Source organism: Trachemys scripta, chromosome 1 (genome assembly GCF_013100865.1).
Source record: "Trachemys scripta elegans isolate TJP31775 chromosome 1, CAS_Tse_1.0, whole genome shotgun sequence".
Taxonomy (NCBI): domain Eukaryota; kingdom Metazoa; phylum Chordata; order Testudines; family Emydidae; genus Trachemys; species Trachemys scripta.
In genome coordinates, this window is record NC_048298.1 from 235,684,361 (window position 1) to 235,712,025 (window position 27,665).

Below are 27,665 nucleotides of genomic sequence, written 5' to 3' on the forward strand. Positions count from 1 at the left end.
ATCCCCAATCGTTTTAGTTCCTTCTCTTCCTCATTCCCTGCTCCTCTCTGACCCTTTCTTTTATTTTTTTTCTCCCTCCCTCTTCTCCCCTCTGATCATTCCCTCCCTCTGTTCCCCATGCATGGCTCAGACAGTCATTCTCCTTTGAGTCATCTCTCTCCCCAGATCCCCCCTTGCACTCCGATATCTCCCCCCCACACCCAGCTCTGACAGACGCACCCCCCACATGGAAGAGGGAAACACAGTGGGCCTCTTAGCTGGCAGGGCGTGTGACTGCCCGTGCGTCAGTAGTGTGCCGTGTTGTACAGGACACTATGTGCGTTTGCTCTAGTAGATGTGATGCTCCTGTGGGGCTGGAGCTCTTTGTAATGTAACTGTCCCTTTAAAAAAGGAGAAAGCTTCTCACACTCTACCTCTGGACAAAAGGCGCTGGGATCTGACTGCTTGACTCCAGTTCAAGAGACAGGGGAGACAGAGAGCACAGAAAGAAGGGGAAAGAGGAGACCCTGCCACAAAAGAGGTGAATGGGGGCAGGGATTGGAATTAGTGACACTGGGGAGGGAAAAGCTTTGGAGGGGAAAAGCTTTGGCTGAGTGATGCTGAAGATGCAGGGAACTGTGCGTGTCTGGATCCTAATTTTTTTGAATGGGAGTAATAACTCTAACTTGCTACTGTAGCTAGTAGGCAAGCTCAGGGTTTGCCTGTGCGAACTCAGAAACTACAAGCTACCTGCTTTGCTTGAACGTAAAGGCTTATTATGTATGTCAAAGGTATTGGATAGTGATATGTGGGGGATTGGAAGGATTTGCTACACTCTGTCTAGATGACAGTAGTATTATCAATTCCTGGGGGAGGGGGGGAATTAAACTTCACTTATAGACTTGTATGGAAACTTAAATTCTTTTTTTATGTAGAGATCCACAGTATACATTAAAGATTGTATGTTTTGTGTCAATATCTAGTACATAAAAATACAGGGTTCATTTCTTTGTGTAACTGAGCGTGAGTTCAAAGAAACTGTGAGAAAGGATGGCAAAGGTGCACTGAATAGGTATATTTCTTAATAGTATCAATCCTCTACAGTTTATTTATCTAAGATTATTTCAATTACACTTGTCTTCTATTTGGCATGTTTCTCTGTTCTGACTTTTTTAAATGAACGAGTTTTTTATTTATAAAATGAATGACAAAACTGAAGAAATTCTTGTGGTGTGCGAGGAATTTTTATTATCAAAAAGCAAATACAGATGTGCAAGAGCAGGAAAATACAGTTGTATAGGTACAGGAGATGAATGGGGAGTTAATGTGGGGAGGGAAAGGGTATAGATTCCAAGACTTAAGTTTTCTAGTGTGTTTATTATTTGTCCACAGCTTTGATATTCTTTAATGTAATTTTGTAGCATGGATTTAAACTCATTAAAGATCCCTTGTAAAAATGAACAGCTCATATTACTAATATCTTCTATTCTGGAGGCTGTAAGCAAAAGTATTTCTTGAGTAGAGAGTTCTACTATATCAAGGAGTATATTAAACAATTAGAATTACAAGTGATTTCTTGCAAGGCCCTAGTTTTTAGCAAGATTGTTTTGTTTAACTCATGTAATGCTAGTTTTCTGTTCCTGAAACAAATTTAAAAAAATTAAGTAACAATTTGCATTTAGTTTCAAGGGTTTGTCAGAAGTTTGTAAAATATTGGTGTAACCTGGATTGTTTTAAACACAACTCATATTACGGCTGGTTACATCTGAAATAACCATTTAATAAAATAATCCATATACTCTCTTTGATGAACTGCTGAGTTTTCTTTATATTCTGGTTCTAATTGGTCTCATACCATGTATAATTTATTTGCTTTGCTTTTATCAGATGTATAGTGTATAATGTATTATTGCATTCTCTCCAGAGATCTTAATGAAATAGCAAACCAGGGAACAGTCGTGATTTCGACATGCCTTTCCATGTGGAGGGGCTGGTAGCTATAATTGTATTCTATCTGGCAATCCTGTTTGTTGGAATATGGGCTGCCTGGAAAACCAAAAACAGTGGCAGCGATGGAGATCGCAGAGAAGCTATCATAGTCGGTGGAAGAGATATAGGCTTGCTAGTTGGTGGATTTACAATGACCGGTATGATAAACGCTCTTTTTTATACCTGAAACATAGCATCTCATTCTTTCTTTCATGTGAATAAAAGATATAGGCAATATTGTGTTTTGAATAATGCAAAGTGGAGAAAAGAAATCTTAATTTCAATGCACAGTCATGATTTAAGATGGATGATTTTTGTTTGTTTGATACTGTATTTGTTTAATGAATACATAAATATGCCAGGCATTTAAATAATCCTTATTATATTCTAAAGGGAGAATTAACTCTATTTATTTTACACTGATGCCGTATTAATCAGTAAAATAGAGACGTTTTGGGGCAGTAATTATTTTAAATAGAAGACTGAGTCATCAGAATTTTTCAGTGGAGTGAAGATACAGTTACTTTTATTATAGCATCCCAAACCTGTGGGTTAGAGATGTGTTTTAGGAGAGAAAAAACTTTAAATGCAGAAAGGAATGGGAAAATATGCTGCAGAAAGAGCATTTTTGATGCACTGGGCCAAATTTAATTCCATTGATTTCAATAGAATTACACAAGGATTATTTTGGCCTATTTTGCCAGAGTTTGGCAAAATGACTTAATATTGTACTGTGCATATTCATATTAGCGGACAGAGATTAGGAGAAGATTTGAGTATTACTTTCAATCATACCAGCGCAACCTCTGAGACTCAAAGGGGTGCACTGGAGTGTCTGGGAGAACCACTGGACTAACGGAAGACAATGGGGCTACTTGTGTGAGTAACTCTTCAGTAGTATGAGTAAAAGCATCACAATCTGGCCCTAAATTACAAGTGTTTTCATATATTCTATCTAATTTGTACAAAATTACATTGTATACAAACTGAACTGACGTCATCTATTTATTTAAACATATGTCATTTTGTTTTAGAATCATTCACATTTGTGATATTCCTAATGCAATTCCAACATGAAGTCCTTACACCTCCAATTTAGATTGATCAGATTCTATTGAAATTTCTTTCTTATGCTGTATTTCCAGCTTCAGAGTTAAGGAAGAGACTCATAAAAACTAAGAGCAAAATTCTGTGTTCCTTAATCAAGCAGAATTCCCACTGCCTGCAATAGGAATTTTGCTCACTTAAGGACTGCAGATTTGGTTGTAGAGCAGAAAAATTGTTCAGGATGTTGTTTAAAGCCAATGGATTCTGAATCAAGGCTAAAACTCTACTTCCCTCCCTCCACTGTTGTGTAGTGTAGTGTGTTCCTGTTGCCTGCTGAACTGTCACCTCTCCATTCAAAGGAGGCTAGATATCGCTGACTAACTCTGGTTGGAACTTATTCACCAAAATGAGGCACGTCACCAGTAGAAGTGACTGGAAGATGACGATTCCATTTTGTGGCAACTTCTGAAGTTTCAACATTTGTTTTACTTCCACCTTGGAATGAAACCAAAACCTCTCAAAAATTTTCAGGACAGGAGGGTGTGGGGAGGCTGATGGTTAGGGTTAGGCCTCCGCTGTGGGAGACCCACATACAAATCCCTGCTTTGCCTGATGAAAAACTCCGTTCTGAATCAGGCAGAGCAGGGACTTGAACCTAGGTCTATCACATCCCAGTCCTAATCACCAGGACACACACATCCTCCTGACACAGTGCCATTAGTATGAACACATTCCAAAGATTTTTCTCCCAAAACAAAGAAAGAACAAAAACAATTTTATTTTATTTTTGAAACCTTAAAAGTTGCTGCAAAACAGAATTGTCATCCTCTGATCATCTGTGCTGGTGATGTTTCCTGTATTCACACAGGATCCAGTCCTGATGTCTTTGTTCAGGTAAAAATCCCATGTATTTTAAAGTGTAAGGCTCGATCATCCAAAGACTGATGCACATGCTTAATTTTATGTGCTGTGAGTAGCCCCGCTGAAGTTAATGTGGGACTACCAACCGTGCATAAAGTTAATCCCATTCTAAGTTCAATGGCACTTCGCACAGTGCTCAAATGTACGTGTATTCATACATTTATGCAGAATCAGGGCCTAACTCTTGTTTGAATAGGGATGATTGGGCCACACAGTTTGTAAAGCAGGAATGAAAGGCAATTTTTAAATGTAAGATGATGATAATCAACCATAATATACACAAAACTGCCATGATACGCCTTGGTATTTTGATGTCTCCGAACAATGGGGGATTTTGATTTTTGGAGAGTATCTTGTGATATCCAGGCAGAATGAGTTAAAGGGAAGTATTTTAGTTTGAGCTTTGAAATTCCTGAATTTTAGGAATATTATTCCAACATAAATACATACCATTAATTCCCTTAATTGTTTAAATGCTAATTCAAAAACAAAGCCTGACATGTAAATGAGAACGTAAATGAAAAACTGCTTATTGAGCATCACAGCACACCCATAGCACAAACATGTGGCAACAAAAAAAACTTTAAAATTGTATTTATTAGAATAGGGCCCAATTCTGCTACCTTGACTCCTGCTGAGTAGTGCCTTACTCCACAAGTAGTACCACTGAAATCAAAGGAGTGACTCCTAGGGTAAGGTGTTACTCAACACGAGGGTGGCAGAACTGAGTACCTAGATTTTAATATCAAATTTATGGCCCAGTCCTGGAGTCCATGGGAATTTTTGGATTGAATTCAATGGGAGTAGGATCAGGCCCTTAGCTTTATTGACGTTTATTTTGTAAATAAGCATTTGGACAGTTTATAAAATATATACACCCAATGAATAATGTCAATGGGGAAAATCTAAATGGAGTTTTATGTTTCTTAAGAAACAGCTGTATTAAAAAGTAAATAATATGTTTTGACACAAAACGGTTCAAAGCTAAACATATCTGCTGTTCTCAAAATACAAAGAGTTAGAAGACTGAATTATGGTCAAATCACAAAATTTCATTTTAAACCTGAAATTGTTTAAGATGTATTGAAGAACAAATTAAGCCTTTAACTCATATATCATTTTATATGTATAAATTTGAATATGAACAAATTATTAGCATTTTATTTAGTAAAAAAAATTACCTCGGGGATGAGATCTGTGGCAAATTTCAGCCCACCATAAATGTTTATGGCTGTGATTAAACCCTGGGGGAAACCCTGGGAGTTGTTTAATCAAAATGCTGCCACAGCCTAACAATAATGCTCCAAATGGAGCCATGATAATAATGATCCTCGGACACTGTTCTTTATTTTAGTCAGAGAGAGCACTACATTTTCTTACATAATGAAAAATTATCAATATGATGCTTGTGTGATCCGTAACTTTGTTTTACAAAATCTCATTAGCTTGATAACAATTTGAGTGATAAGTCAGCAGATTGTTTTATAAAGAAATGCTAGCTGGTTTTCTATCTGCGTAACTACAAGAGAAATCCAATATTGTGATACGTGTTGACATGGAAGGATCATTTAATATGAATTTCTGTGTTTCTCATCTGAACTAAAAGCAGAATTTGAGTCCACATCATAATCTATAACATCGTAATCTATAACATAATCTATAACATTTCTCTTGGTGTACATTTAAAATGGAAAGTTGGTGTTGTCTGTATTTCATCCGAAGTGTAGGCAGATAAAAGATTAAAATAGTCTCCCATATGTGACTGACTCTGTAGATTACTAGTTTTTTATTCCCTGTGGCTGGCTTGTTTAAAAAAGGGAGATCACACAATAACTACATTAAAATAACTTTAAAAGTGGGGCTTAGCAAAGCTAAGTATCAGAAAATATACATCTAAGAATGAAATTTCATCCTTATGTCTTATTTACTTATTTATTATGACGTATGCATTCCCAAAAGGGCACCTTCCCAATGTTCTAGGTACTTACAACAGATGTTTAAAAGACAGTCTTGCAAATTAAAATATAATTAGAAGCCACTCCTCACCCCCAAATCCAGAAACTGACCAACCAAAAAATTAATACTGAACAATATTCCACTGTATCCTCAAATACCAGCCATTTCTCCTGAAAGCCTGGGAAAATAGATGAGCTCTGGAACATCCAGTGCAGATTAACCAATTTGGGCTATTTGTGATAAGAGTGGAAAGTCATGGTTCTTCCATGGAGAATGTCCTATCAACAGCCTCTCTCTCTTACCGACTGATCTTGCTCTTGCCCAAGCACCTGCCTTGATCATAGCTATGGCAATGAGAGAGGCAATACCCTAAGTGGGTATGAAATAGATTTCCTGAGTTCTGCACAGACCTCAGAGATCTGATTCTGGGGGCAGAACTCCCTGTTCATGCGGGGAGGTGGTGAGAGCTAACACCACCCCCACAATTCTTTGGTCTATTAAGGTCTATTAAGAGATCCTCAGGTACAACCAGGTCAAGAGATGCTCTGCACCATTGTTAGAACATTCTAAATATCAGAAAGAACAATACAATGATCTGTTATCTTATATATGCAACCATGTATGTACATGAGTATTACTGCATGAGCAGTTTTGTGAGGGAAGGAAACCGAAATGACCATGAAGTGAAGCCCAGATTATCCCATTAGAAATGTGTTAATATATTAGAAACAGCACCTCAGAATTTTTGTCTTACTCATATAGTATATGATAAAATAAAATAAAAATAAGAGTTCGGTCTGGTACTAAGGAAGCTGGTCAGTATTTCTGGGTGAAAAAGGCTGTGCTGGACAAAATAATCCCTTCTGTGCATTCAGAGCCCTGATATACATACTCCTATATGATTTATAGCAGGTATAAAATGCCTAAGCAGCATAGGAAGAGAAGTGGGTGTTCTGAAATGAGAAAGTCAGGGGTCCAGACCTGTTACTCCCCATCCCAAATTCAACCAATGCTTGGTGCAATTGATCTGACTCAGCCAACAAGTTATTCCAGCCTGGGACTTTGAGTACTGGGCACCACTCTACAGATTCTATGTCCACCTTCCCTAGTGAAGAAGGTAAAACATCCTTCCATCCACCTAAGCATTTTCAATGTAGACATTACAATCATGGTATCTAGGCACTTCAATCCCATTACTATATACTCTTTAACATACAGCTAGCAACACATATCACAGGCATGTCAGGACACTGGAAAACCAAACTAGACTGGACCATGTTTTCTCTAGCTTTTCCACCCATCCCTGTTAAGCAATACAAAAGCCTATAGTATGAGCAGTATGTCAGTGATTCTATAATATTGGGTCCTGGTGCCAGGGATCAGTAATGGGGTGAGTGCTCTTTCTATCTCTTGATATCTGGGCATGCATTATTATCATTGCCAGTGTCTGTGTATTGTGCAATAAATCTTGGCAAGCTACCAAGATGTCCACTGACAACAGCAGGATCACAGGGGGAAGGATTTGGCAATTCTTACCAGGAGCAGATCTTCCACTGCTGTCCCAAATATATCTCCTACAAAGATTTGCAGCTGAATACTGGACCAGGGCTGTGATTCTGAATGCAGAGTAGAAGATACTAATTATTTCTCTTTGTAGCCAGAACTCCACTGTTAGCTTTGTTCCTTAGCCTGTGGAAACGTACAAGATTTAGCTTCAACATTAAAAAACACACAAACTCACATTTTGTACCTGCTCGGTGATATTATTACAGAGAGTGTGGGGCGAATACTGTAAACAATCTCCCATAAAAGTTTATTAAAATTTTTAAATAAATTTGTTTCATCTGTGTTCACCCCCCACTTGTCTTTGCTTTCTTCAAATATTCTAACAAATTAGTTTATTGGCATGAATGTTTGTAGAAACAGTGACTGCTGACAGCATATTGCAGAATACTCAGAGAAAGTGAATTTCAAATCACAAGTTTTTACACTGGAAGTATGATTCTAAGAGTTACATTCCTTCTCATCTAATCAGGGAATAAGAACCAAATCTTGTGACCTCTGTGTCCAATCAAAACTGCGCAGGTTTTGCATTTCAAAAATCTAGCATTAGTAATGAACTGCCCATGAACAAACTACAGACCCAAACATTAATTCATAAATATTTTTCAGAGAGTATCTGTACAAATACATTAGAGAAAATCAAGCTCTATTTGCAGGCAATCTGCAAACAGGAAAAGAAATCATATTCACTGCAATTATTTGCTATGAATTATTTGCCCAGATCTAATTACAGTACACTTCTGTGTGTGAGATCTGCATTTGAGACTTAGTCTTGATCCTCAGCCTCCCAGGTCTGGCAATCTGCCACCAGAGACAGAATGAGTGCATTAGCTTCCAGTAGTTGGGAATATCACAAATATTGCAGTTCTTCCTGTGAATGAAAGCAGGACCTCTACATATAGCAAAACTCAGTTCAGGAATGTATCTTTAGAAACCTTCAATACAGATGAGACAAAGTCTAAAAATTTTGGTAGAAGGACATGCCCACCGTAGCTCTAATTTTTTTTAAATGGCATTTGAAGTACTGAAAATTGGCCAAATCTAGAGATTTTTTAACTTAGCTGGAGAGTGAAACTCAAGACATATTTTAAGGACCCTCATTGGTTAAACTCTTGTTAAATCTAAACGTTAAGAATTTTCTGAGTTGAGTTCAGCTTATAGTTATATGATAAATGTTGACCATCAAAATAGAGTTTATGTTTTCAGTTCTTCCTTCTCTTCTTTTTCAGCCACCTGGGTTGGAGGAGGCTATATCAACGGGACAGCAGAAGCTGTGTATGTCCCAGGCTACGGGCTGGCTTGGGCTCAGGCACCCATTGGCTATTCCCTTAGTCTGGTTTTAGGTAAGCAAAAATAAATTAGTCTTAAAATATACAGATGTTAAAATTGTTATTGGAATGCCCACAATTAGGGCCTGATGCAAAGGGCATTACCATTAATGGTGGTGCTTCCAGTGCCTTTAATGGGCTTTCAATTAGGCCCTTAGAAAGGAAACTAATGCATTACTAATTACTGGAAATAATTTGATATCTTAACTCACCAAGACTTCCTTTGACACCTAGAGGTTAACCCTTCTGAATGCACTAGAGGACTACTACAGTAATATAAAGCTTTTATTTTGAGTAAATTTTGTTTCTTTCAAATCTGTCAATGAAAGGTACTATATATGGCCCTCATCACCTTAATATTTGAGAACAATCTTGAATGTGTTTATCCTCACAATACTCCTTTGAGGCAGCAAAGTGCTATTATCAAGATTTTACAGGCAGAGAGCTGAGGCACAGAGGCTAAGTGATGTGCCCAAGGTCACATAGGAAAGCTGTGGCAGAGCAAGGAATTGAACTGAAGGTTCTCAACCCCTATGCTAATGCCCTAAACAGTGGACCTTCCTTCCCCTCAAATTCAGAATGAAAGCCAAAGTGATATACCAAAATTAGGAGGCTTACACTGAATGGCTGCTAGTATATAAGGTCTAAAGTATTGACAGTGTAATTGTTTGTTTTTTAAATACAGTACTTCTGACTTCATAAATATAGTCTTATTATATGTTGTTTTAAATGAACATAGTATATTTTATTTGCACAAAAGGGAGTTGGTCTGACATCACAATTCCTTTTTTTAATTAAAAAAAATCAGAAAGTAAAATTCATTGTAGAACAGGGGCTCTCAGATTTCTTCATAGGGTGGAGCACCACTTAATAAAGCTATTGTCTTGTGAACCACTTTCCTTCCCATGCACAATAGTATAGATTAACTCCTGACCGGTTTGTCATCATCTTATTATTTAACATGAGATCCCTGTATCAACTACAGCAATTGTTTAAATGGAAAAGTACTACCAGGAATGTATGTATTTATTTTTATCTCTTGGTAATGTGCTAAGTGTCCTTTCTGATAAAAATGGATCCCATTGTCTAGTTTGGCTCTTCACTTCATTCCCCCTCCCTTCTATTCTGTTCCTTTGTCTCCTGCTGATGCTTTTCTGCCTCTTTTCCTCATCTCTACCTATACATCCTTCCCCTGCCAGGTGGCTCCTTGCTCCCCCAAATATGCTTTCCAGTCATCTAACCCTGTTCATCTCTTAGACATAATGCTGGGTAAATTCCTTCCTTTCTCATGCTGGACATTCATGTCTGGCTTGTGGATACATCACCAAATAAAATTAGAGCAAAAAAACCAAAATTGCAGTCCTGTTCCAATATGTTGATCCCAAGCAAAGCACCTTTACATTAAATGAAAATGAACCACTCACAGCAGGCTGAATGCACTAAAGCACAGAGCCTTACACATCCATATTTTGTTTTTCATAACCAGACCATGTGTGTTAGTGTTGTGTGTATACATAGGGTAGAGGGGGGTAAATGATTTTCATTCATATTTATCCTGCTCTTTGAACCGCTGCTTTCTTTACATGGACAAATAAAACTTCCTTTTATGTTTAGAGGATATTTTAATTACATTTTACATTTCTTTAAAAATACAGTTCAACAGATACATTTACACCTGTTAAAAGCAGAAGTGTTTTACTGACTGTAAATACATTTCTCCACTAAAGTTGGCGTTTTTTGTTGTTTAATTTTTAGGTGGTCTATTTTTTGCAAAACCCATGCGTTCCAAAGGCTATGTGACAATGTTAGACCCGTTTCAACAGCTTTATGGAAAAAGAATGGGAGGGCTGCTGTTTATACCCGCTCTAATGGGAGAGATGTTTTGGGCCGCAGCCATCTTCTCTGCATTAGGTAAGGGATCAGCAGTAAAAACATTAGTTCACTATCCAGAGGGAGTTTTAAAAAATCAGAAATGCATAACAGAAGCACCAGTTCAAAACCAACCCCTGAACACAAAAACTACTTTAAAATGCGAATTACCCTGGCCAAACAGTTTTTAAAAGGACAGTTGTCTTGGTCTAGAGCAGTGGTTCCCAAACTGGGGTTCGTGAACCCCTGGGGGTTCGCAAAATGTTACAGAGGGTTCTCGGGAAAAAATTCCCTAATGGTGGACAGAGCTGTCACTAGGGACCCGGGGCAGCATGGGGCCAGCAGCCTGGAGCCCCTGGACTTCCAAGAGCTAAGCAGATCAAAGCAAGCACATCTATCACACTGAGGAGATATAAACTTCAAGACTCCTTATAAGAAATGGAACGGGAGGTGGATATTTTTTGCTGATTTTATAATTAAATAGGCAGCTAGTATTGTTTTTAAAATTATTATGAAGAACAAGTTTAAGCTTTGTTGTAACGTGCGTTGTTTGCCTGGACTGCTCAAGACCTGAATGCTTGTGTAGGAGGAACTCTGAGTTGGCTTCTTAAATACCTTCATGCTGTTTCACATCTGATACTCCTTGATGAAACATAGGAGCCTTGTCTTATAACAGGCTTATTCAAAGTGATACAAGCTACGAAAGTGAGATCTTGGAAGAGTGTTGCCATTTTCATAATGTAGTAAAAATACTGTAATGATAAATAATAATTAATAATAATTAGTGTGTCATAAAAACAAATTATATTTCCAAGATCACTGCTTTTATAATTTAAACTCAGGTAAAGGAGAAAATTCCTGGAAATATTCATTTTTAAGAGGGGGTTCGCGAGACACAACATTTTAGTGAAAGGGGTTCACAGATCGTTAAAGTTTGGGAACCACTGGTCTAGAGATACCCGATTATCAGAACCATGATTATCTCAGTATACTTTAAAGCATTTTGTTATTTTCAGCCACACAATTTTTGTTGAAAGCCTCAAGATCACAGCAACCAGGAGTAATAGCTGTCAAAGAAAGAGGATAGTCACATAACATTTTTGCTAGTGCATATAAATGCTATAATCCCTAGCAGTTGACCATTGTAGAAGTCCTAGCTGTAAAACAATTTCAACGGATCATAGAACATTGAAGCTGTGACTGATCAATGAACCTAAGTCTTGTTAAACTCTGAATGCATCTGTATTTGGAAAAATAAATAACATTCTTAGGTTTCAAAAATGATTCAGAGAACTAATGGTTCAGAAAAGGAAGAGTAATATTTGTATATAGAAAATCACACCTCCATTCTCCCATCCCTATTAGAGATTTGAATTTTGCTATCCCTTCAAAAATGGAGAAAACTCTTGAGTTAAATCACCATTAGTGGTCGTGATTCAAACCAAGTAACACACAGCGTGCACATATATAGTACTGCTTTACAGGACAATCTTTTTTTAAACAAAAAATAAAATTTCAAGCTTCTTTCCAACTGTGCTCTGATTAACTGCAAAGCACTGGGGAACTTGTTCTCCATAATTTCATCACAAGACCCTTAAGAATCTGAGAGCAAACTGCCTGCTGAGGTGATGGGAAGTGAATGACTCGAAGAACTTTCTGAGAATTTAAAATGTTCTTTCTTTTTGAATGAAGATCAATTGATTTTTGAGAAGGCTTTATGTTGTATTTCAAAGCAAGAAAGTAAGTATTGTGAATGCCTTTCTAGCATGTTATATTAACAAGTGATAATTAAAGACTCTAAAATGGAGAGATTTCCCCATTTTAGCTACTATTTGAACAAAGTCAACCATTTTGTGCTCCCAAATTTACTGGACCATTCTCCCCTATGAAGGTTATATCCACTATGGGGAATAAGTTTTGACTCTGAATTTCCTCATAGTTCTTCACTTGGGAGAAAGGGACAGGTCTGCAGCAGTCTAAGAAAGATATGTGGGTCCATCCCTGAACCTATGAATCTTGGAGGCTCTCTGAAGGCATCTGTGAAGAAACAGCATGCCTCCCACTAGCCCCCTGAAGCCCTAAGACAACACAGCTTCTGCAGGAGCTGTACTGCTAGGTCTTTCCCAACTATGGGTTCACACGGACCTTAGTGATTACATACAGGAGAGATGCCACACCTGCAAGTCATTGTGATGGTTTAAATTAAACATTCTGCAATTAGTGGGGGAAGGATTTTTAAAATGAATGATAAAAGATGCATTCATGTGACACTGTTGGGGTTTTTTGGTTGTTTTTTTTCATCTAAGGAAAATATACTAATTGCTTTATTGAGATTCACTGTTTGAATGAATGTTAAAGTTTTGTGCTGTAGAAATAAAGTGTATTTAATCAATACTACAAAAGCAATTAATTTCTAGAGTAATGTCCATACACACAACATCTGGAAACACAGGGGGCTGGCCACTTTGCCCCCACATAAGCAGCTCAAAGTGCACTTAAAGCAATTGAAGAAGGTGGATGGAGAATTCCACCTGGGCAGGGAAATTAGCCTCTGCTGTAAATCCAGTGGAAGTGTCTCTTCTTCCCCCTCTTATCCCAGCCATTCCTCCACCCTCCTCAGGAGCTCCAGGAGGTTTTCTGTCTCCCTGGGATGAGGCAGAATGCAGCTCCACACCGCTCCTTACTATCGACTGGATCTTAAAAGCAAAAAAACAGGCCAAAGAAAGCAAAGTACAGTTTTATTTTGCAGTGTGTGACATATCTTGAAACTGGCTTCTGAAAGGAGACTGAAGAAAGCAGAATAGCTAACGTCTTTTGTTTTCCCCTCCAGGTGCCACCATAAGTGTGATCATTGATATTGATGTCAATATTTCAGTGATTGTTTCTGCCCTGATTGCAATTATGTACACTCTGGTGGGTGGACTCTACTCAGTGGCCTATACTGATGTGGTTCAGCTCTTCTGCATCTTCCTGGGGCTGGTGAGCTTGCTCATTTATATTTTGTTGCTGTTGTTTTTTCCAAGCATAGTGGTCTTGCTCTGGAAAATGGGCCAAATCCAGAGGCCCAGAGCCCAGCCTAACTGACCGATTGGGAACTGAGTATGGTCACTGGGAGTGGGGAGAAGAAATCCTTCCCCTCACCATGCTGCGAGCAGTGTGGTTCTGCAGAGACATTACTTCAGCCTAGTGGCAGTATAAAGTAGCCTTCCACAGACCCAAAGAGCTTCTGCTCAAAGGAGGACTGGAAGATTCTCACAGCAGTGGATCTACACACCTGTCCTATAACCAACCAGTCCTGCCCCCTCTTCCTCATGCAAAGCCTCCACATCCAGCCTGCACAGCAGAACTGCTCCAGTTTGATTCCAGAGGGAGCTCGGTGAGCGCAGAGCTGCATTTGTGCCAGTGAGCCCATACACTGATGACATGTGGGAGTTTGAAGGAGGGACACAGGACTCTATTCTCTGGCTCATTCCATCCCTTTGAACCACTCAGGCAATGCCAAACCTCTTGTAACTCCTCAGCTGGGGATACACCTGGTATAGGGGAGTCCCAGCACATAGTCACCTCCCTCCCAGCAGCCTGTGGCACAGAGGGTGAAGAAGTGCAAGAGGGTGAGCAGCCAGAGGGAGAACTGCTCCAGAAATCCCCAGCTGGCATATGGTCCCTAGGGCACCATAGCCTTCAGGCACAGTTCAGAACAGTCTCTAGACTGTCCTAAACTATGCCAGGGTTTGGGATTAGGGCAGAGAATCATGGATCCATTACTGAATGTACTGAGAATCCCCTCCCCTTCTGTGTAGTTCAACATAAACTGGATGCAGCAAAGAATCTTCCCTTTAATCATTGTATGTGTGTATGGTACATACAACAGCTACATTAAACGAACATTATTAAGATTGAAAAGTCAAACATTCAATTCTTAGGAAACTCCAGAATTAAAGATACCTGTGAAACTTTAATTTGGCCCCCTTATGTGTATGTATTGCAGTACAGTCTTTAATTATCTGATCACATACTATTTTATCCCACATTAATCCTGCTTCATTTGGCTCTCCCTGTTTCTGTTCCTGTTCCTGTCTCCCAGTCCCAGTTTTCTTTGCCCATCCAATCCCATTCTCCCCACAACCCCACCTCCTAGTCCTAGTTTCCCTCTCCCATCCTGATGGCCTTCACTCCAGTTTCCACCCTCTAGTAGGCCCAGCTCTTGTTCCCTCTGCAGTCAAATCAGGTAACTTCCTCTTTTAAGATGCCTGATCCCAGCGGAGGCTAATGAGAACACAAGAGAGACAGGCTCCCTGTTCTCAGTTCAGGTGCCCAGACCTGGACTCAGCATAACTCACAGCACCCAAAGCGTCAATTGAAAGGAAGATGCTGTTCAGCTCTGGGCTGGAGCATGCCCAGTGTGGATAGAATCTTCAGAGATTTTAGTTCCTAAATCTAAGAAGATCCTACTGAGCATATGCAAATTGTGATTTTTCTAAAGCTTCGAACTTGACTAAATATGAGCAGAATGTCATGGGGATGGACAAGGCACATCCCTGTGGCAAACACCAGCCCCTCTTGCCAAATTTCAAGTGACTGCTCCAATAACAGGGACAAGCAGATGGTTTCATAGATTCATAGATTCTAGGACTGGAAGGGACCTCGAGAGGTCATCGAGTCCAGTCCCCTGCCCACATGGCAGGACCAAATACTGTCTAGACCATCCCTGATAGACATTTATCTAACCTACTCTTAAATATCTCCAGAGTTGGAGATTCCACAACCTCCCTAGGCATTTTCCTGAAGGGGACTCAGCTTTCAAAAGTTTGGGAAACACTGATTTATAGTATAATTCCCTCTTATCTGTATACATTTGGTTTTTATGTGTACCTACATTTTGTGCCAAACTTTCCACTGGCATAACTCCGTGGACTTCAGTGCTGTGGTGAATTAGCCACTGGGCCAATGGGGCCCATGCCCAGGGGCCATGGCCAATTGGGGAGTCCCTGGAAAAATGGGCACCCCTGCACAGGAGTGCCAAGCAGGCAGGCAGGGGTGAGCCCCTGCGCCCTAATCCCGTTTCCTTGGTAGGCGGGCAGAGTGGAGGGCAGGATAGCGGGGGTGGGGGGCTGCAGGCAGAAAGGGTGGAGAGGGGCCCCCACTTGCTCTGGCCCAGGGCCCCACAAACCCCTAATCCACCTCTGCTTCAGTGAAGTTACACCAACAGAGAATATGGTTCTCTTGTGATTAAACTTGGCATTTGAGCTAAAGCACATAGTAAGAAGAAAAATACTGAGTAAAATTTTTCATACAATAATTTCATAATTTTTACACAGACTGTTATACTCAATAAAATGTCACTCTTTGGTTATAGTGGATCAGTGTTCCTTTTGCAATGTCACATCCTGCAGTTAAAAACATTGGATTCACAGCTGCGCAGAAAGAGTCTTGGCTTGGATCCATTGAATCGCTTGATGTCTACTCATGGCTTGACAATTTCTTTTTACTGGTAAGTAATGGCTTGTATGAGAGAATAAAGCATTTAATCATTCATAGTGTATTGCCATGTGACGTGTAAATGTAAAGTGGCTAATTAAAAGTTGCCAGTAAACTGTGCATGGAGGTTTTTAACTTCTTCACTGCTGATGAATATACTAGCTATATCCTGATAGTCAATTGATTTCAATGAAATTTCAGTAGAATATGGCAGCAGAGCAGCTGAAGTGGAGGGCCATCAGCAAAGCAGTTAAATATTGTTTAGCTAAAAGAGTTGACCTAGTTAAAGGTAAAGAATAAAATAAGGATACGATTTAACAGATGGCATTCTTGCCGGAGGACTATATTGTAGGAGGCAATAAATACTAAATACAGCTGATTAAAGATGCTACAGTTGTAGGTGAGTTAGAAAACCCTGGATGGATGGATGGATGGACAGACAGATGCATGCCAGAGTGAAACTGAGTTTAATATTTTCAAAATCCATTTAATATAGGAACGGCTGGTAACTCCATGTATTCTTAAGGTTGCCCAACACTTTGCATTAGAACATCCTTCTTTTCAGTTGCTTATAACTTTGGACGTATAACTTCCCATTCCAGGTGAATGCCTCAGGCTGAATGAATTTATTTATTTATAAAATTTCAGCCAAAATGGTTCAGCTGTTTCTGAGAATGGATCTAGAAAATACATAGGGTTTTTTGCCTATGTTAAAAGATTCTGGCAACCTTTCTTTTGAGAAGTCAAGCGCCCCCATGCTTTAGAGCAGAAACTTGGAATTTGATGCCCTGTGTGCCAAGGATGTAACTTTTGCTATTCCTCTGAAAATCAGGCAAATTTGGCCAAGTTGGGGAAGGAGTAGAGGAATAGAATATATTACTGGTCTCTATTACTCTGTTAGCTCAAGGGGAAGAGGTCTGTTTGGTGGTTCTGAAGGTTCCAACCCTGTTGATGGCCCATGAGGGTATCAATATAGTGCCACATGACGGAATTTCTGTTTCTCCATTTGTTCTTTTTAAAAACATAGGAAGTTACATGCATAAATGCACAAAAAAAACCTGTGTTAAAAAAACACTATATTAAAACTGTAAAGCCAAACATGCAAAAAAATGAAGAAATGTCAGAATTAAGGTTGCCTGTGCAACAGTGTGTATGCATTATGATAACAGTTGTTAACTATATAATTACATACTACTTTTTCCACAGGACCCCTGCCACATTCAGTGCACAGGATGGATGGTGCTCAGTTAACGAGCAGCTGTTTAATATTTTGTTTTTTCTTTGTTCAATATGTGGCCCCCTTCCTTATATTTTGGACACTATTCAAACCCTGTTCTCAAGACAGACTTGACATTGCAACCTTAGTAATGTACTTTTAATGTAGATTTTTGTGTGTTGGTTTAAATTTACTCAAACATGATTCCTGTTATTCAACAAGATAGAAGAAGAGATGCACCATTTTTAAAAGAAAAAATATTGTTTCTCTACCATTATGATGGTTTGAAAGTTCTGTGCCACTGCTTTCTTAGACTTTCCATTGATATTACTTTGGCTGCATGGCTTAGAAGAATTATTTGAGGACTGGGTTGAAAGTACATAGTTGCATGGTTTGGAGGTCTAAAACATGTGTCAAGTACAGAGAAATGTTCATTTCAAATCCTACTGGTGCCTAAGATAGATTTTGTTGGCTTCAAGAGGGTGCTCTGTATGTCAATTTTCCATCTATGAAATTAGTTGATAATATTTCCTAATCTTTATTGTAAGGTTTAATTAGTATTTCTGATGCTCATTGAGATCTTTGGATGACTGGTGAAGTGCGAAGTATTAATAATAATTGTTCAAGGGAATGGCCTGCACAGAAAAGGAGAGATGTGGTTACACATCAAAAGATTTCAGTGTAATTTGAAAGAGTGAAAGTATTCAATTGTTATGGGTTGTGCCTGTTGAAATTTTCGATAGCATATATAATTGAGGTAGTAACAACACTGGATAGGAGCAGATTATTGGTGTTGCTTGTTACGGTCTATATAAATATATTTATATCAGAGAAACCCTCAGTAAACCAGAAATGATAGAATATTGTTTATTGTACTTGCAGATGTTGGGAGGAATCCCATGGCAAGCATATTTTCAGCGAGTTCTTTCTTCTTCATCTGCCACATATGCTCAAGTATTATCCTTTCTGGCTGCCTTTGGCTGTCTTGTGATGGCCCTTCCTGCGATACTCATTGGTGCAATAGGAGCATCAACAGGTAAATGACTGACCACAGTGAATATAACTATGGCTATCAGTGTGTGAAAACCCTTATAAAGTATATAATCCAGCCAGGTAATATCATTAAACTTCTCCTGATTTCCTTTACACAAGAATAGACCTGAATGTAATTGTAGAGAACATTCTTCTGACTCAAAGTATCCCACAGCTCAGTCTAATGATGTAAATATTTAATATATTTTGAATATACTCATGAACTACCTATTGTAAATGTATAAAACTACCTTCTATTGAATGGAATCAGAGCAAGTTAATTGTGTATGTCATAGATCTTATGCAAATACCATCTAACAGAGATTCTACTATTGTTCAAGTGGTACAACCCTATGCTATTACAGCTGGAATTTTGTCCCCATTGCTGCCATTATTTTGTCTCTCCTAGGTGTCAACAGACTTGGTACAATATTTTAGTTTGCGCTACATCCTGATATTAGCTATTTATTATTAATAATATAATTTGCATTTATATTGCCTAGGAGCCAGTCAATGATCATGGACCCATGTTGTTAGGCATTGTGCAAGCATAACAAAAAGATATTTCCTATTCCAAACACCTGGGCAGTGGCTATGTAGGTAAAGCCACCTGGTGATCAGCAATCAATGACACATATCCTGGGCCTTTCCTTCCTTCTACTCCAATTCAGCAACAGAATGGCAGGAAAGGTGGTTGCTCCTATTGTTGCACTGCTCTCTAGGGAAGTCTGAGGTCTTAATACACCATGCTGTCCTGCACAGGAGCTTGAGAAACACAGAGTTTCCTTACTTCTAGTTTTGGTCACGAGACACATAGTGCTGCCCCAAGGAAGTGGTCAATGCAGAAGAGTGATATGCAGCACCAACAGTCTGTTTTCTGTGATGCTGCTAATGATTGGGAGGAATTGGGGGCAGAAGACCTTTCGTATACAGGGCATCATGGGGATAATCCAGTGCACTGATTTCAAAGAGTCAGATGAGGGCAGCAGGCCATGTGGGCACCCAAAAGATTCCAGACAGTTGAAGGTTTGAGGGCCACTGCATCAGAACATAGCAACAAAAAAGGAAGGGGCCTTTCGGGTGCAGAGGTTAGTGGGGAAGACATTAGCACAACTTATTAGTTTCATTGTGAAATCAGCAAATTTAGCCAGGTATATTTGAAGTGTTCAGGCTGAAATGAGCCCACCCCTTCAACTGAACCTCAGGTGGTACAAACCCTCTGCAAAGCAGAACAGCTGGTTTATATTTGCTGCAACCAACTGAATTCAAATTGGCAAGGTTTGCATAGACTCAATGAGCATGAATGAACATGACAATATGCACTGGCTCACTGATTATTCACAAAGGCAAAGAAGTCAATATGTATCCTACACCATCAATTACATATATATGTATATATATTTGTATTACAGATTGGAACAAGACTATGTATGGTTTACCAGACCCCACAGAGAGGCAAGAAGCAGATATGATTTTACCAATTGTGCTTCAATATCTTTGTCCTGTCTATATTTCTTTCTTTGGCCTTGGTGCAGTATCTGCTGCTGTAATGTCATCAGCTGACTCTTCAATCTTATCAGCGAGTTCTATGTTTGCTCGAAACATTTACCAACTTTCATTTCGACAAAATGTGAGATTAAATTTCAATTTATTTTTGTAATGAAAAGGGCTTGGGGAGACTTTCAAAGTGACACTGTAAATTTTTCCATTTGTTTCTATCTCTAGTAAGATAAAATGTAACATTTCTCTTATTACAGTATATTAAATGAAGAAAATGAAAAATCATAGAAATCCTGGTGATTATGATTAATTACATAGGTGAAGAAGTAACATCTGATGAAACTGCATTTAGCTCTATTCATGATGTTACACTATACTTGAACAATTCCTAATTATTATTGTCAGTACAAGTTTTATTAAATCATTAACTATGAGACATTTTCAGAACACCGATTAACATAAAAAATGCTTAGAAATCATTTGACAAATTGAAATTGAGCAGAATGAACTATAGCTTAAAAGCCTGTCAGTGTAAATTAAGTGATATGTTCTCACATCAACAAATTGTTTAATGATGTGCTTATTTTTAAAATTCAGTTCTGTCAGTCTACTTTTGCTTGTGCCCTATATTAAACTATATTTCCCTAAAGCTGCAAAAATTTGGGGGTGACAGCCACGCCCCTTGAATTTTTTTCTTCTTACATGCTATATATCTTCCTAAATCTTTCACAATATCTGTTTATGAATCATGCAAAATCCTCTGATTTTTCAGAGTCTTATATATGATCTAGTCAAAATAAAAGTCATACATGCATTACTATGGAAAACTAACACTTTTTTCTTTTTTCTTAGGCTTCAGACAGAGAAATAATTTGGGTCATGCGAATCACTATTTTTGTCTTTGGAGCATCAGCAACAGCAATGGCTCTGCTAGCTAAGTCAGTTTATGGACTCTGGTATCTCAGTTCTGATCTTGTTTACATCATCATCTTCCCTCAACTCTTATGTGTGTTATTTATCAAAGGAACCAACACTTATGGTGCCATTGCAGGATATTTGTTTGGCCTCCTTCTCAGAATTACTGGAGGAGAACCATACCTCTACCTTCAGCCCTTGATTTTCTATCCTGGTTACTACGCAGATAAAAATCATATATACATCCAACGCTTCCCATTTAAAGCACTTGCTATGCTTACCTCCTTCTTCACTAATATTGCAGTCTCCTACCTAGCAAAATATTTATTTGAAAGCGGTTCTTTGCCACCAAAATTAGACTTCCTTGATGCTGTTGTTGCGAGGTACAGTCAAGAAAACATGGACAAAGCAACTCTTGTAAAAAGTGACAATATTATATTAAATGAACTTGCACCTGTGAACCCTCGGCGCAGTCTGACTCTGAACTCAACTTTCACAAATAAGGAGGCCTTCAGTGACATTGATTCAAGTCCAGAGCTATCCAATGCTGAAGATAACTTGGTGACCAACACAAAATGAAATTCTGCTTTCACATAAAATGCAGTGCAACAGGGTATCCCATCAAGAATGGTAAGAGGCATTTTAGCAGAAGAAAAACAGGGACCAGGAATAAAATGTCACTGCACAATTCTTTAAATCACTTCTATGAGAGTGGGAGCCTGTGAAATAAACTGTTGTATTTTATTATCAAACTTGTTGCATTGGGTTATAGAATATCAAACAAAGGATAAATTCAGCATCCCCCTTCCCCCATGCAAACAGATCTTGATACTACAGAATTTAATAAATATATAAACCACAAAATATACGTAACAGAAAACAGTGAAAACTATTTAGGTCAGCCAGTATATAAAGATACTTGACATTTGTCATCTGTGAGATTATGATATGGTCACTCTAAAATAATGAGCAGTCAATATTATATTGGCACAAATTGAAAAATATATGGTCATTACTGTAAATGATTCATTGCTAGTTATCAGGTTGCTTGAACAAGAAGTAATAATTAACAACCTTTCTTGCTTTTTCTTATAACAAATTTAGTAAAAATACATCCAGTATTTTATTATTTCTACTAAAGGAATTAAGTGTGTGATTAACAATAAGTTCCTTATAGGAGGGTTAAATGTATTATTCTTAAAAAAGGTTCAAAAAGATATCACTATTTTAAAGTGGTGTTATCTTATACAATATGCAAGATAACCTTAAATAAAGTATATTACTACAGATGCCTTTCCTTTCCAGCTCTGGGAGGCTGTCACCAATAGAGGATAAAAAACTTGTTTATAAAAAAAAAATAAAGCAATACATTGAGTTGAAAATTAAGCTCTGGGTGAAGTAATAGGAATTTATGCTTTCTAGAAGTAAATACAGTTTTGCAGTTGTGAGAAAAGAAACAATTTCTTCACTCAGTGTCAAAATGAATATTGGACATAAACAGCCTGCTGATATGGAAATGTAACAGTGCAGAGTCCATTAATAGTAAGGGGAGCCAAGAGGGCTGGATGGGAGATAGGGGTGGGAATCCTGTAGAAAATTTTGACTTTTCATCAACAAAACAAAACATTTTCAAACAGAAAATGCCATCTATTTTATGTGGGGGGTTGCTGTGAAAAGTCTAAATGTTCTATGGAAAGTGGACATGTGGAAAAATTCCCTTTGTTGAAAACCCAATTTTTATTGAAAAACAGTTTTGACAGAAAAATTTTGGGCAGCCATAGGTGTCAGCCTTCAAGGTCAGAGTAACTAATAGGAAAGGCTAATCCACACACCCAACAGGTGGCACAGTGATGCTTGTCAGCCAAAGGGCGTCTTCCTTTGTTAGGAGGGCTGCTATTGGTCAATCCCAATGCCTCTTTGGAACACTAGGATTGGTCAGCAGATGGATCAGCACCCATAAAAGGCAGCACCAGACTGAAGTTGGCCTCTTACTGCTCAGCCCCGTGGCACAGCAAACTAAGAACAAATAAAATTGCAGCCACTTGACCATATCTTAGATGTCTGTGTCTGTTCTCATTAGTACGGTCCTTCCCAATGGGAGGCGTAACAGCTAAATTGCTCTATAATGAAGAGTTATACTCCAGTAATTCTCCAATGATCCTTGTAAAATTAACAGATGACAGAAAAGTGTAAAACTGAAATTCATATTTCCTTATGATTTGATTACTGGTGACAGTTTCTTATTAACTTTCATGAAACTATGAATTATAGCAGAGAACAGAAAATGTAAGAATAAGTTTTGCTGCTAAAGGAAGAAGCCATCAACTTTTGCATTCAGTGTCAACAAAACTTTCACAAGGTTGATCCTTAAGTTTTTTTGCTCCTTTTGTGGAGTTTTAATTCTATATGTATATTATGTATGTACATAAAATTCATTTTAGAAATGTTAATGTTTTTCCAAAAGTCATATTTCAAAAATAACACTGCATCTCAGCTCTGAATGTGCACCTTATGAACTGCAGGGCTAGATTTAAAAGAAAAAAGTCAAGCTCTAAGGACTGTAGATCAAAACTAGATCTCCTTCAAATGCACACATGGCCCAATACACAATAGAAATGCCAAGTTTCTACTGTGTGAGTGAATGGAAGAGCAGATTCAGACCACTTAGCAGGCCAAAACCTGCTGCATGCAGAGTGACATTCTCCATTGGACCATATAGAAAGGAAAGGAGAAAAGTTGCTGGGGTTTGGCCAGTGGGTCTATGCAGGGAGGGTGCAAGGATGTTTTGCGCCTTAGGCGAAACTTCCACCTTGCGCCCCCCCCCCCCCCCTGCGGGAGCTCTCCGCCCTCCCGCGGTCCCCCGTCGCAGCTGCCCTCCCCCCGCGGCAGCTCCCCCCGGCCTGGAGAGCCTTGCGGCAGCTCCCCGCCCCAGCTCACCTCTGCTCCGCCTCCTCCCCGAGCACGCCCTCGCTGCTCCACTTCTCCCGCCTCCCAGGCTTGCGGCACCAATCAGCTGTTTGGCGCCGCAAGCCTGGGAGGGAGAGAAGCAGAAGCCCCACCCCCACTTACATGCTGCAGGCAGCCCTCCCCACGTCCCCCTGCCCCAGTTCCCTCCGTCTAAATGCCGACGACGACCGGGGCGGCCGAAGATCTGGCCGCCACCGAAGGACCCGAAATGCCGCCCCCCAAATGCTAGCGCCCTAGGCGACAGCCTAGGTCGCCTAATGGGTTGCACCGGCCCTGGGTCTATGCACAGCTCAGATCTGCTAGTCCAAAGCCCCCCATTAGCTGACACAGTGAACCATGCCTGTACCTGCATTCATAATGCAGGTGGCCTGTGCCCTAGTTCCAGGACGAGTATGAGGACTCTATCTGGCAACCATTTGTAAATGAACCATGCAAAGCCTTGATACTTTGGCTCTTTATAGGGGAAGCAGGGCCGGCTCCAGGCACCAGCTGGTGCTTGGGGGCGGCGGGTCCCTCAGTCCCTCTCGGAGGGAAGGACTGGCCGCCGAATTGCCACCGAAGAATGAAGCGGCGCAGAAAAGCAGCCGCCGAAGTGCCGCTGATCACAGCTTTTTTTTTTTTTCCTTCACTGCTTGGAGCGGCAAAAAAGCTAGAGCCGGCCCTGAGGGGAAGCCAGGATCTCACCCCTCAGGCTAAATCCTAACACCTTCCATGGACTTGGAAGGCCTGAACATAGCAGAACTACTGAAGATCTGCTGGTTCATGGGGACAACCTGCAGTGAAGCTGCACTGAGGGCAGGGCTGAGCAGAGGATGGAGATTCTATTTCACAAAGGATTTCAAGATTTTGAAAACTGGTTTTGTTCCAAATTGGAATGAAACCCAGCAACTTCTAAATTCTCAGCTAAAGGAAGTTACAAAAGAAAAAAGTTTGAATTGATTGAAACATTTTGCTTAGTCACAATCATTATTTCAATTTTGACTTTTTAAATTATACATTATAATACAGAATTTAAAAAATTCAAAATGAAGCATTGCTTCATAATAAAAATCAAAGTGTTTCATTCCAAAAATATTAAAACTTTTTATCTCCTAAGTGAAATTTCACTGAAACCAGCACAAATGTGTTTCAGTTTCAACAGCACTGCATTCACTGATGGAAAATGGTTCCATCAAAGTTTTCCCAACCAGTTCAAAATGGGGGATTCCACATCTGTTACTCTCTGAGTAGCATTATTCCATGGCATCACTATTGCAGTAGAGGGCAGAGGTTCTGGAACAATTTGTATAGTGGGGGCGCTGAGAGCCATTGAACCAAACTGTAAACCCTGGATATGATGGAAACCACTTCAAGCCAGGGGGTGCGGCAGCACCCCCAGCACCCCTAGTTCCAGCACCTATGGCAGAGGGGGAAGGACAGTCTGGGGTGTGGGCATTGGTTCCACAACTCTGCCAATCCACAGAACACACCTATATGCTTGCATAGAGGGGAGTTATAGAAACTGCAGAGGGACTGTACGGATGCTCTTCTTCAAGTGTGGGAAGATTCCAAGGTCCCCACAGAGAACTGTAGCATAATGCCTGTCTACAAGGCTTGATCTGCACTACAAACTTAGGCAGGTATAACTACATCTCTTAGGGGTATGGAAAATCCACACCCCTTAGCAACATAGTATACCAACCTACCCCCAGTGTAGACAGTGCTATGATGACAGGAGGGCTTCTCCCGTCGACATAGCTGCTGCCTCTCGGGGAGGTGGAGTACCTGTGTTGATGGGAGAAGTTCTCCTGTGCAGCTGCGCCACTGCAGCACTGTAAGTATAGACAAGCCCCAAGACTTCTTGCCTTAGTTCAGTGTATCTAACATTAGAGAACAAAGATGTGAATAAAAGTAAGGGCCATACCCGAACCTCGACTTTTGTGAAGAAAAACCCATTGACTTTCTGATTTCAGAGTAGCAGCCGTGTTAGTCTGTATCCGCAAAAAGAAGAACAGGAGTACTTATGGCACCTTAGAGACTAACAAATTTATTAGAGCATAAGCTTTCGTGGACTACAGCCCACGTGGTGCCACAAGTACTCCTGTTCTTCTTTTGACTTTCTGATGTTTCTTTCCTAGTTTTGTAGACAGTAGTGCTAAATCCTCTATACAATCAATAAGACCAAATTATGGAATAAGTTCATTTTCAGACACTGAGGTCATTATTTCTAGGCCTACCATTGTGGATAAAGTATTCTTATCATGATTGTAGGCTTTATTTTCATACTCTTAAAATTACTGTGGAAAACATGCTTATTTGGTAGGTTTGTAGAACTTTCTGCATGAGATTTGTTCATAACATCAAGCTTATTACATAGCCATGATGTCAAAAATGAATGCAAGTAATCTATGAACTATTATTATGTCTATAGCTGTCCACATAGGATATGTGTATTATAACTAAACTAATCTTATGTGAACCTGAACTGAATGTAAACTTTAAGTGAATCATGTATGGCAACAGTCAGATTTAGCCTTTTATTTTCATATAGTACAATAATTTAGGAATTAAAATATAAATATCACAGAAACAAAATTGTCGTTTATTTTGCCTTCTACCCGTTAAGCTCATTTGAACAAGTACAATGTGCAATTAGGCAGTAAGTTATTGTAAATCTGCTATTTAACAGGGTAGTATTTGTGGCTATTGTTATAAAATGTATATTTTTGTCTGTGTCAGAAATATTATATTAAAACTCTATACCTAGCAAGTCAAACGAGAACCATACTATAGATGTCTATGTTTTAACTGCATCAGTACTGTATTAAATAGTGCCCAGGTAATTCAGGAAAATATTGTCTAGTTTTGGCTCTGTTTTTGTCCATCTATTAAAAACAAATATAAATTTATTTTATTATCAAGCAGAGTAAATTGTGTTTGGTTTATATACACCATATAGTACCACAGAAATAAATCGTCCTACAACTGGAACACTGATAAAGACCCAGGCAATCTTCTGATCCTCACTTTATTTCACTTTACTTTGGCAGGGCCAGATTAAGGCATATGCACTATAAACCCAGGCCTAGGGCTCTGGTTCCTGCAGTCATGGGGTTACACCAGAATCTAATCTTTCATTTTTTAAGTAGCTTTCGATTCCTTGTGGTTGTAAAGGAAAGCTTGAAAACATGAACCCGATGAGGGTAACTAATGCCGTGTTATCTGCCTGATTCTGCAGACAGCCTGCAACCACAGCTCTGAAACATGTGACCTGCCCCATTCATCTTAACACAGTGTTAATTCCCAGAGCCATTGCTTTGAGGGGCCCTGCCAGCACCACTACATCAGAAGACTCTGTGTGTAGCAGGAAGAGAAGAGTGCAGTGGACTTGGCCTTCTCACCCAAGCAGAACTTCACTCTGCAACTGCTAGAAAAAGTATTAGGTGATCCTCCCGCTGCTGTCTCCCTTGCTCTAGAGGATGAGATGTCACTGCAACTGTCCCTGCTGTTGGCAGAGGGCAAAGGGGGTAACTCATGCCACTGTTCTGCCTCATTGAGAGAGGGACGGGCCAGCCACTGTCACACCGTGTGGCAAGTGGAGCCACAGCTTGGGAGGTGGAGCCACTGGAGTGCAGTGGGTCATGTTGTGTGCCTAGATGCCTGGATTACCTACATCCAGTCCTGGTAATCTGGAATCTGAGTCTGCTGTACTTACGCTGGAATCAGTGAGAAATTTGCCTAAGCAAGGACTGCAGGATTGGGCCCCATTTGTGGAAAGGTGAGCAAAAAGCCCGACAGTCTGAATGAAGTGAAATACAAAGTATTCTGTTGGGGTTCTTTTGTTTTTTAAAAGGAGGGTGGGGGGATTAAAACTGTTTCATCTTTTTTTTTTCAGTTTTACAAAGGTAGGTAGCAATAGTATCTCC

At 39.5% G+C, this 27,665-nt stretch overlaps 1 protein-coding gene across 1 annotated transcript; it reads left to right on the forward strand.

The window, feature by feature from the left end:
* The first annotated feature begins 315 nt into the window (after positions 1-315).
* SLC5A7 (solute carrier family 5 member 7) lies at positions 316-23,452 on the forward strand. Its single transcript, XM_034758067.1, has 9 exons — positions 316-520; positions 1,904-2,126; positions 8,685-8,798; positions 10,539-10,694; positions 13,483-13,631; positions 16,009-16,143; positions 18,229-18,382; positions 19,791-20,008; positions 20,731-23,452. The coding sequence occupies exons 2-9, from the start codon at positions 1,949-1,951 to the stop codon at positions 21,370-21,372; spliced, it is 1,746 nt and encodes a 581-aa protein (XP_034613958.1). The 5' UTR covers positions 316-520; positions 1,904-1,948; the 3' UTR covers positions 21,373-23,452.
* The last annotated feature ends 4,213 nt before the right edge of the window (positions 23,453-27,665 follow it).

Bases quoted from the DNA above. Each gene is read 5' to 3' on its own strand.
- SLC5A7 (XM_034758067.1), top strand. From the start codon at position 1,949: ATGCCTTTCCATGTGGAGGGGCTGGTAGCTATAATTGTATTCTATCTG. The intron at 10,695-13,482 runs GTAAGGGATCAG...TTTCCCCTCCAG, and splicing joins AGCCATCTTCTCTGCATTAG to GTGCCACCATAAGTGTGATC. The intron at 13,632-16,008 runs GTGAGCTTGCTC...CTTTGGTTATAG, and splicing joins TCTGCATCTTCCTGGGGCTG to TGGATCAGTGTTCCTTTTGC.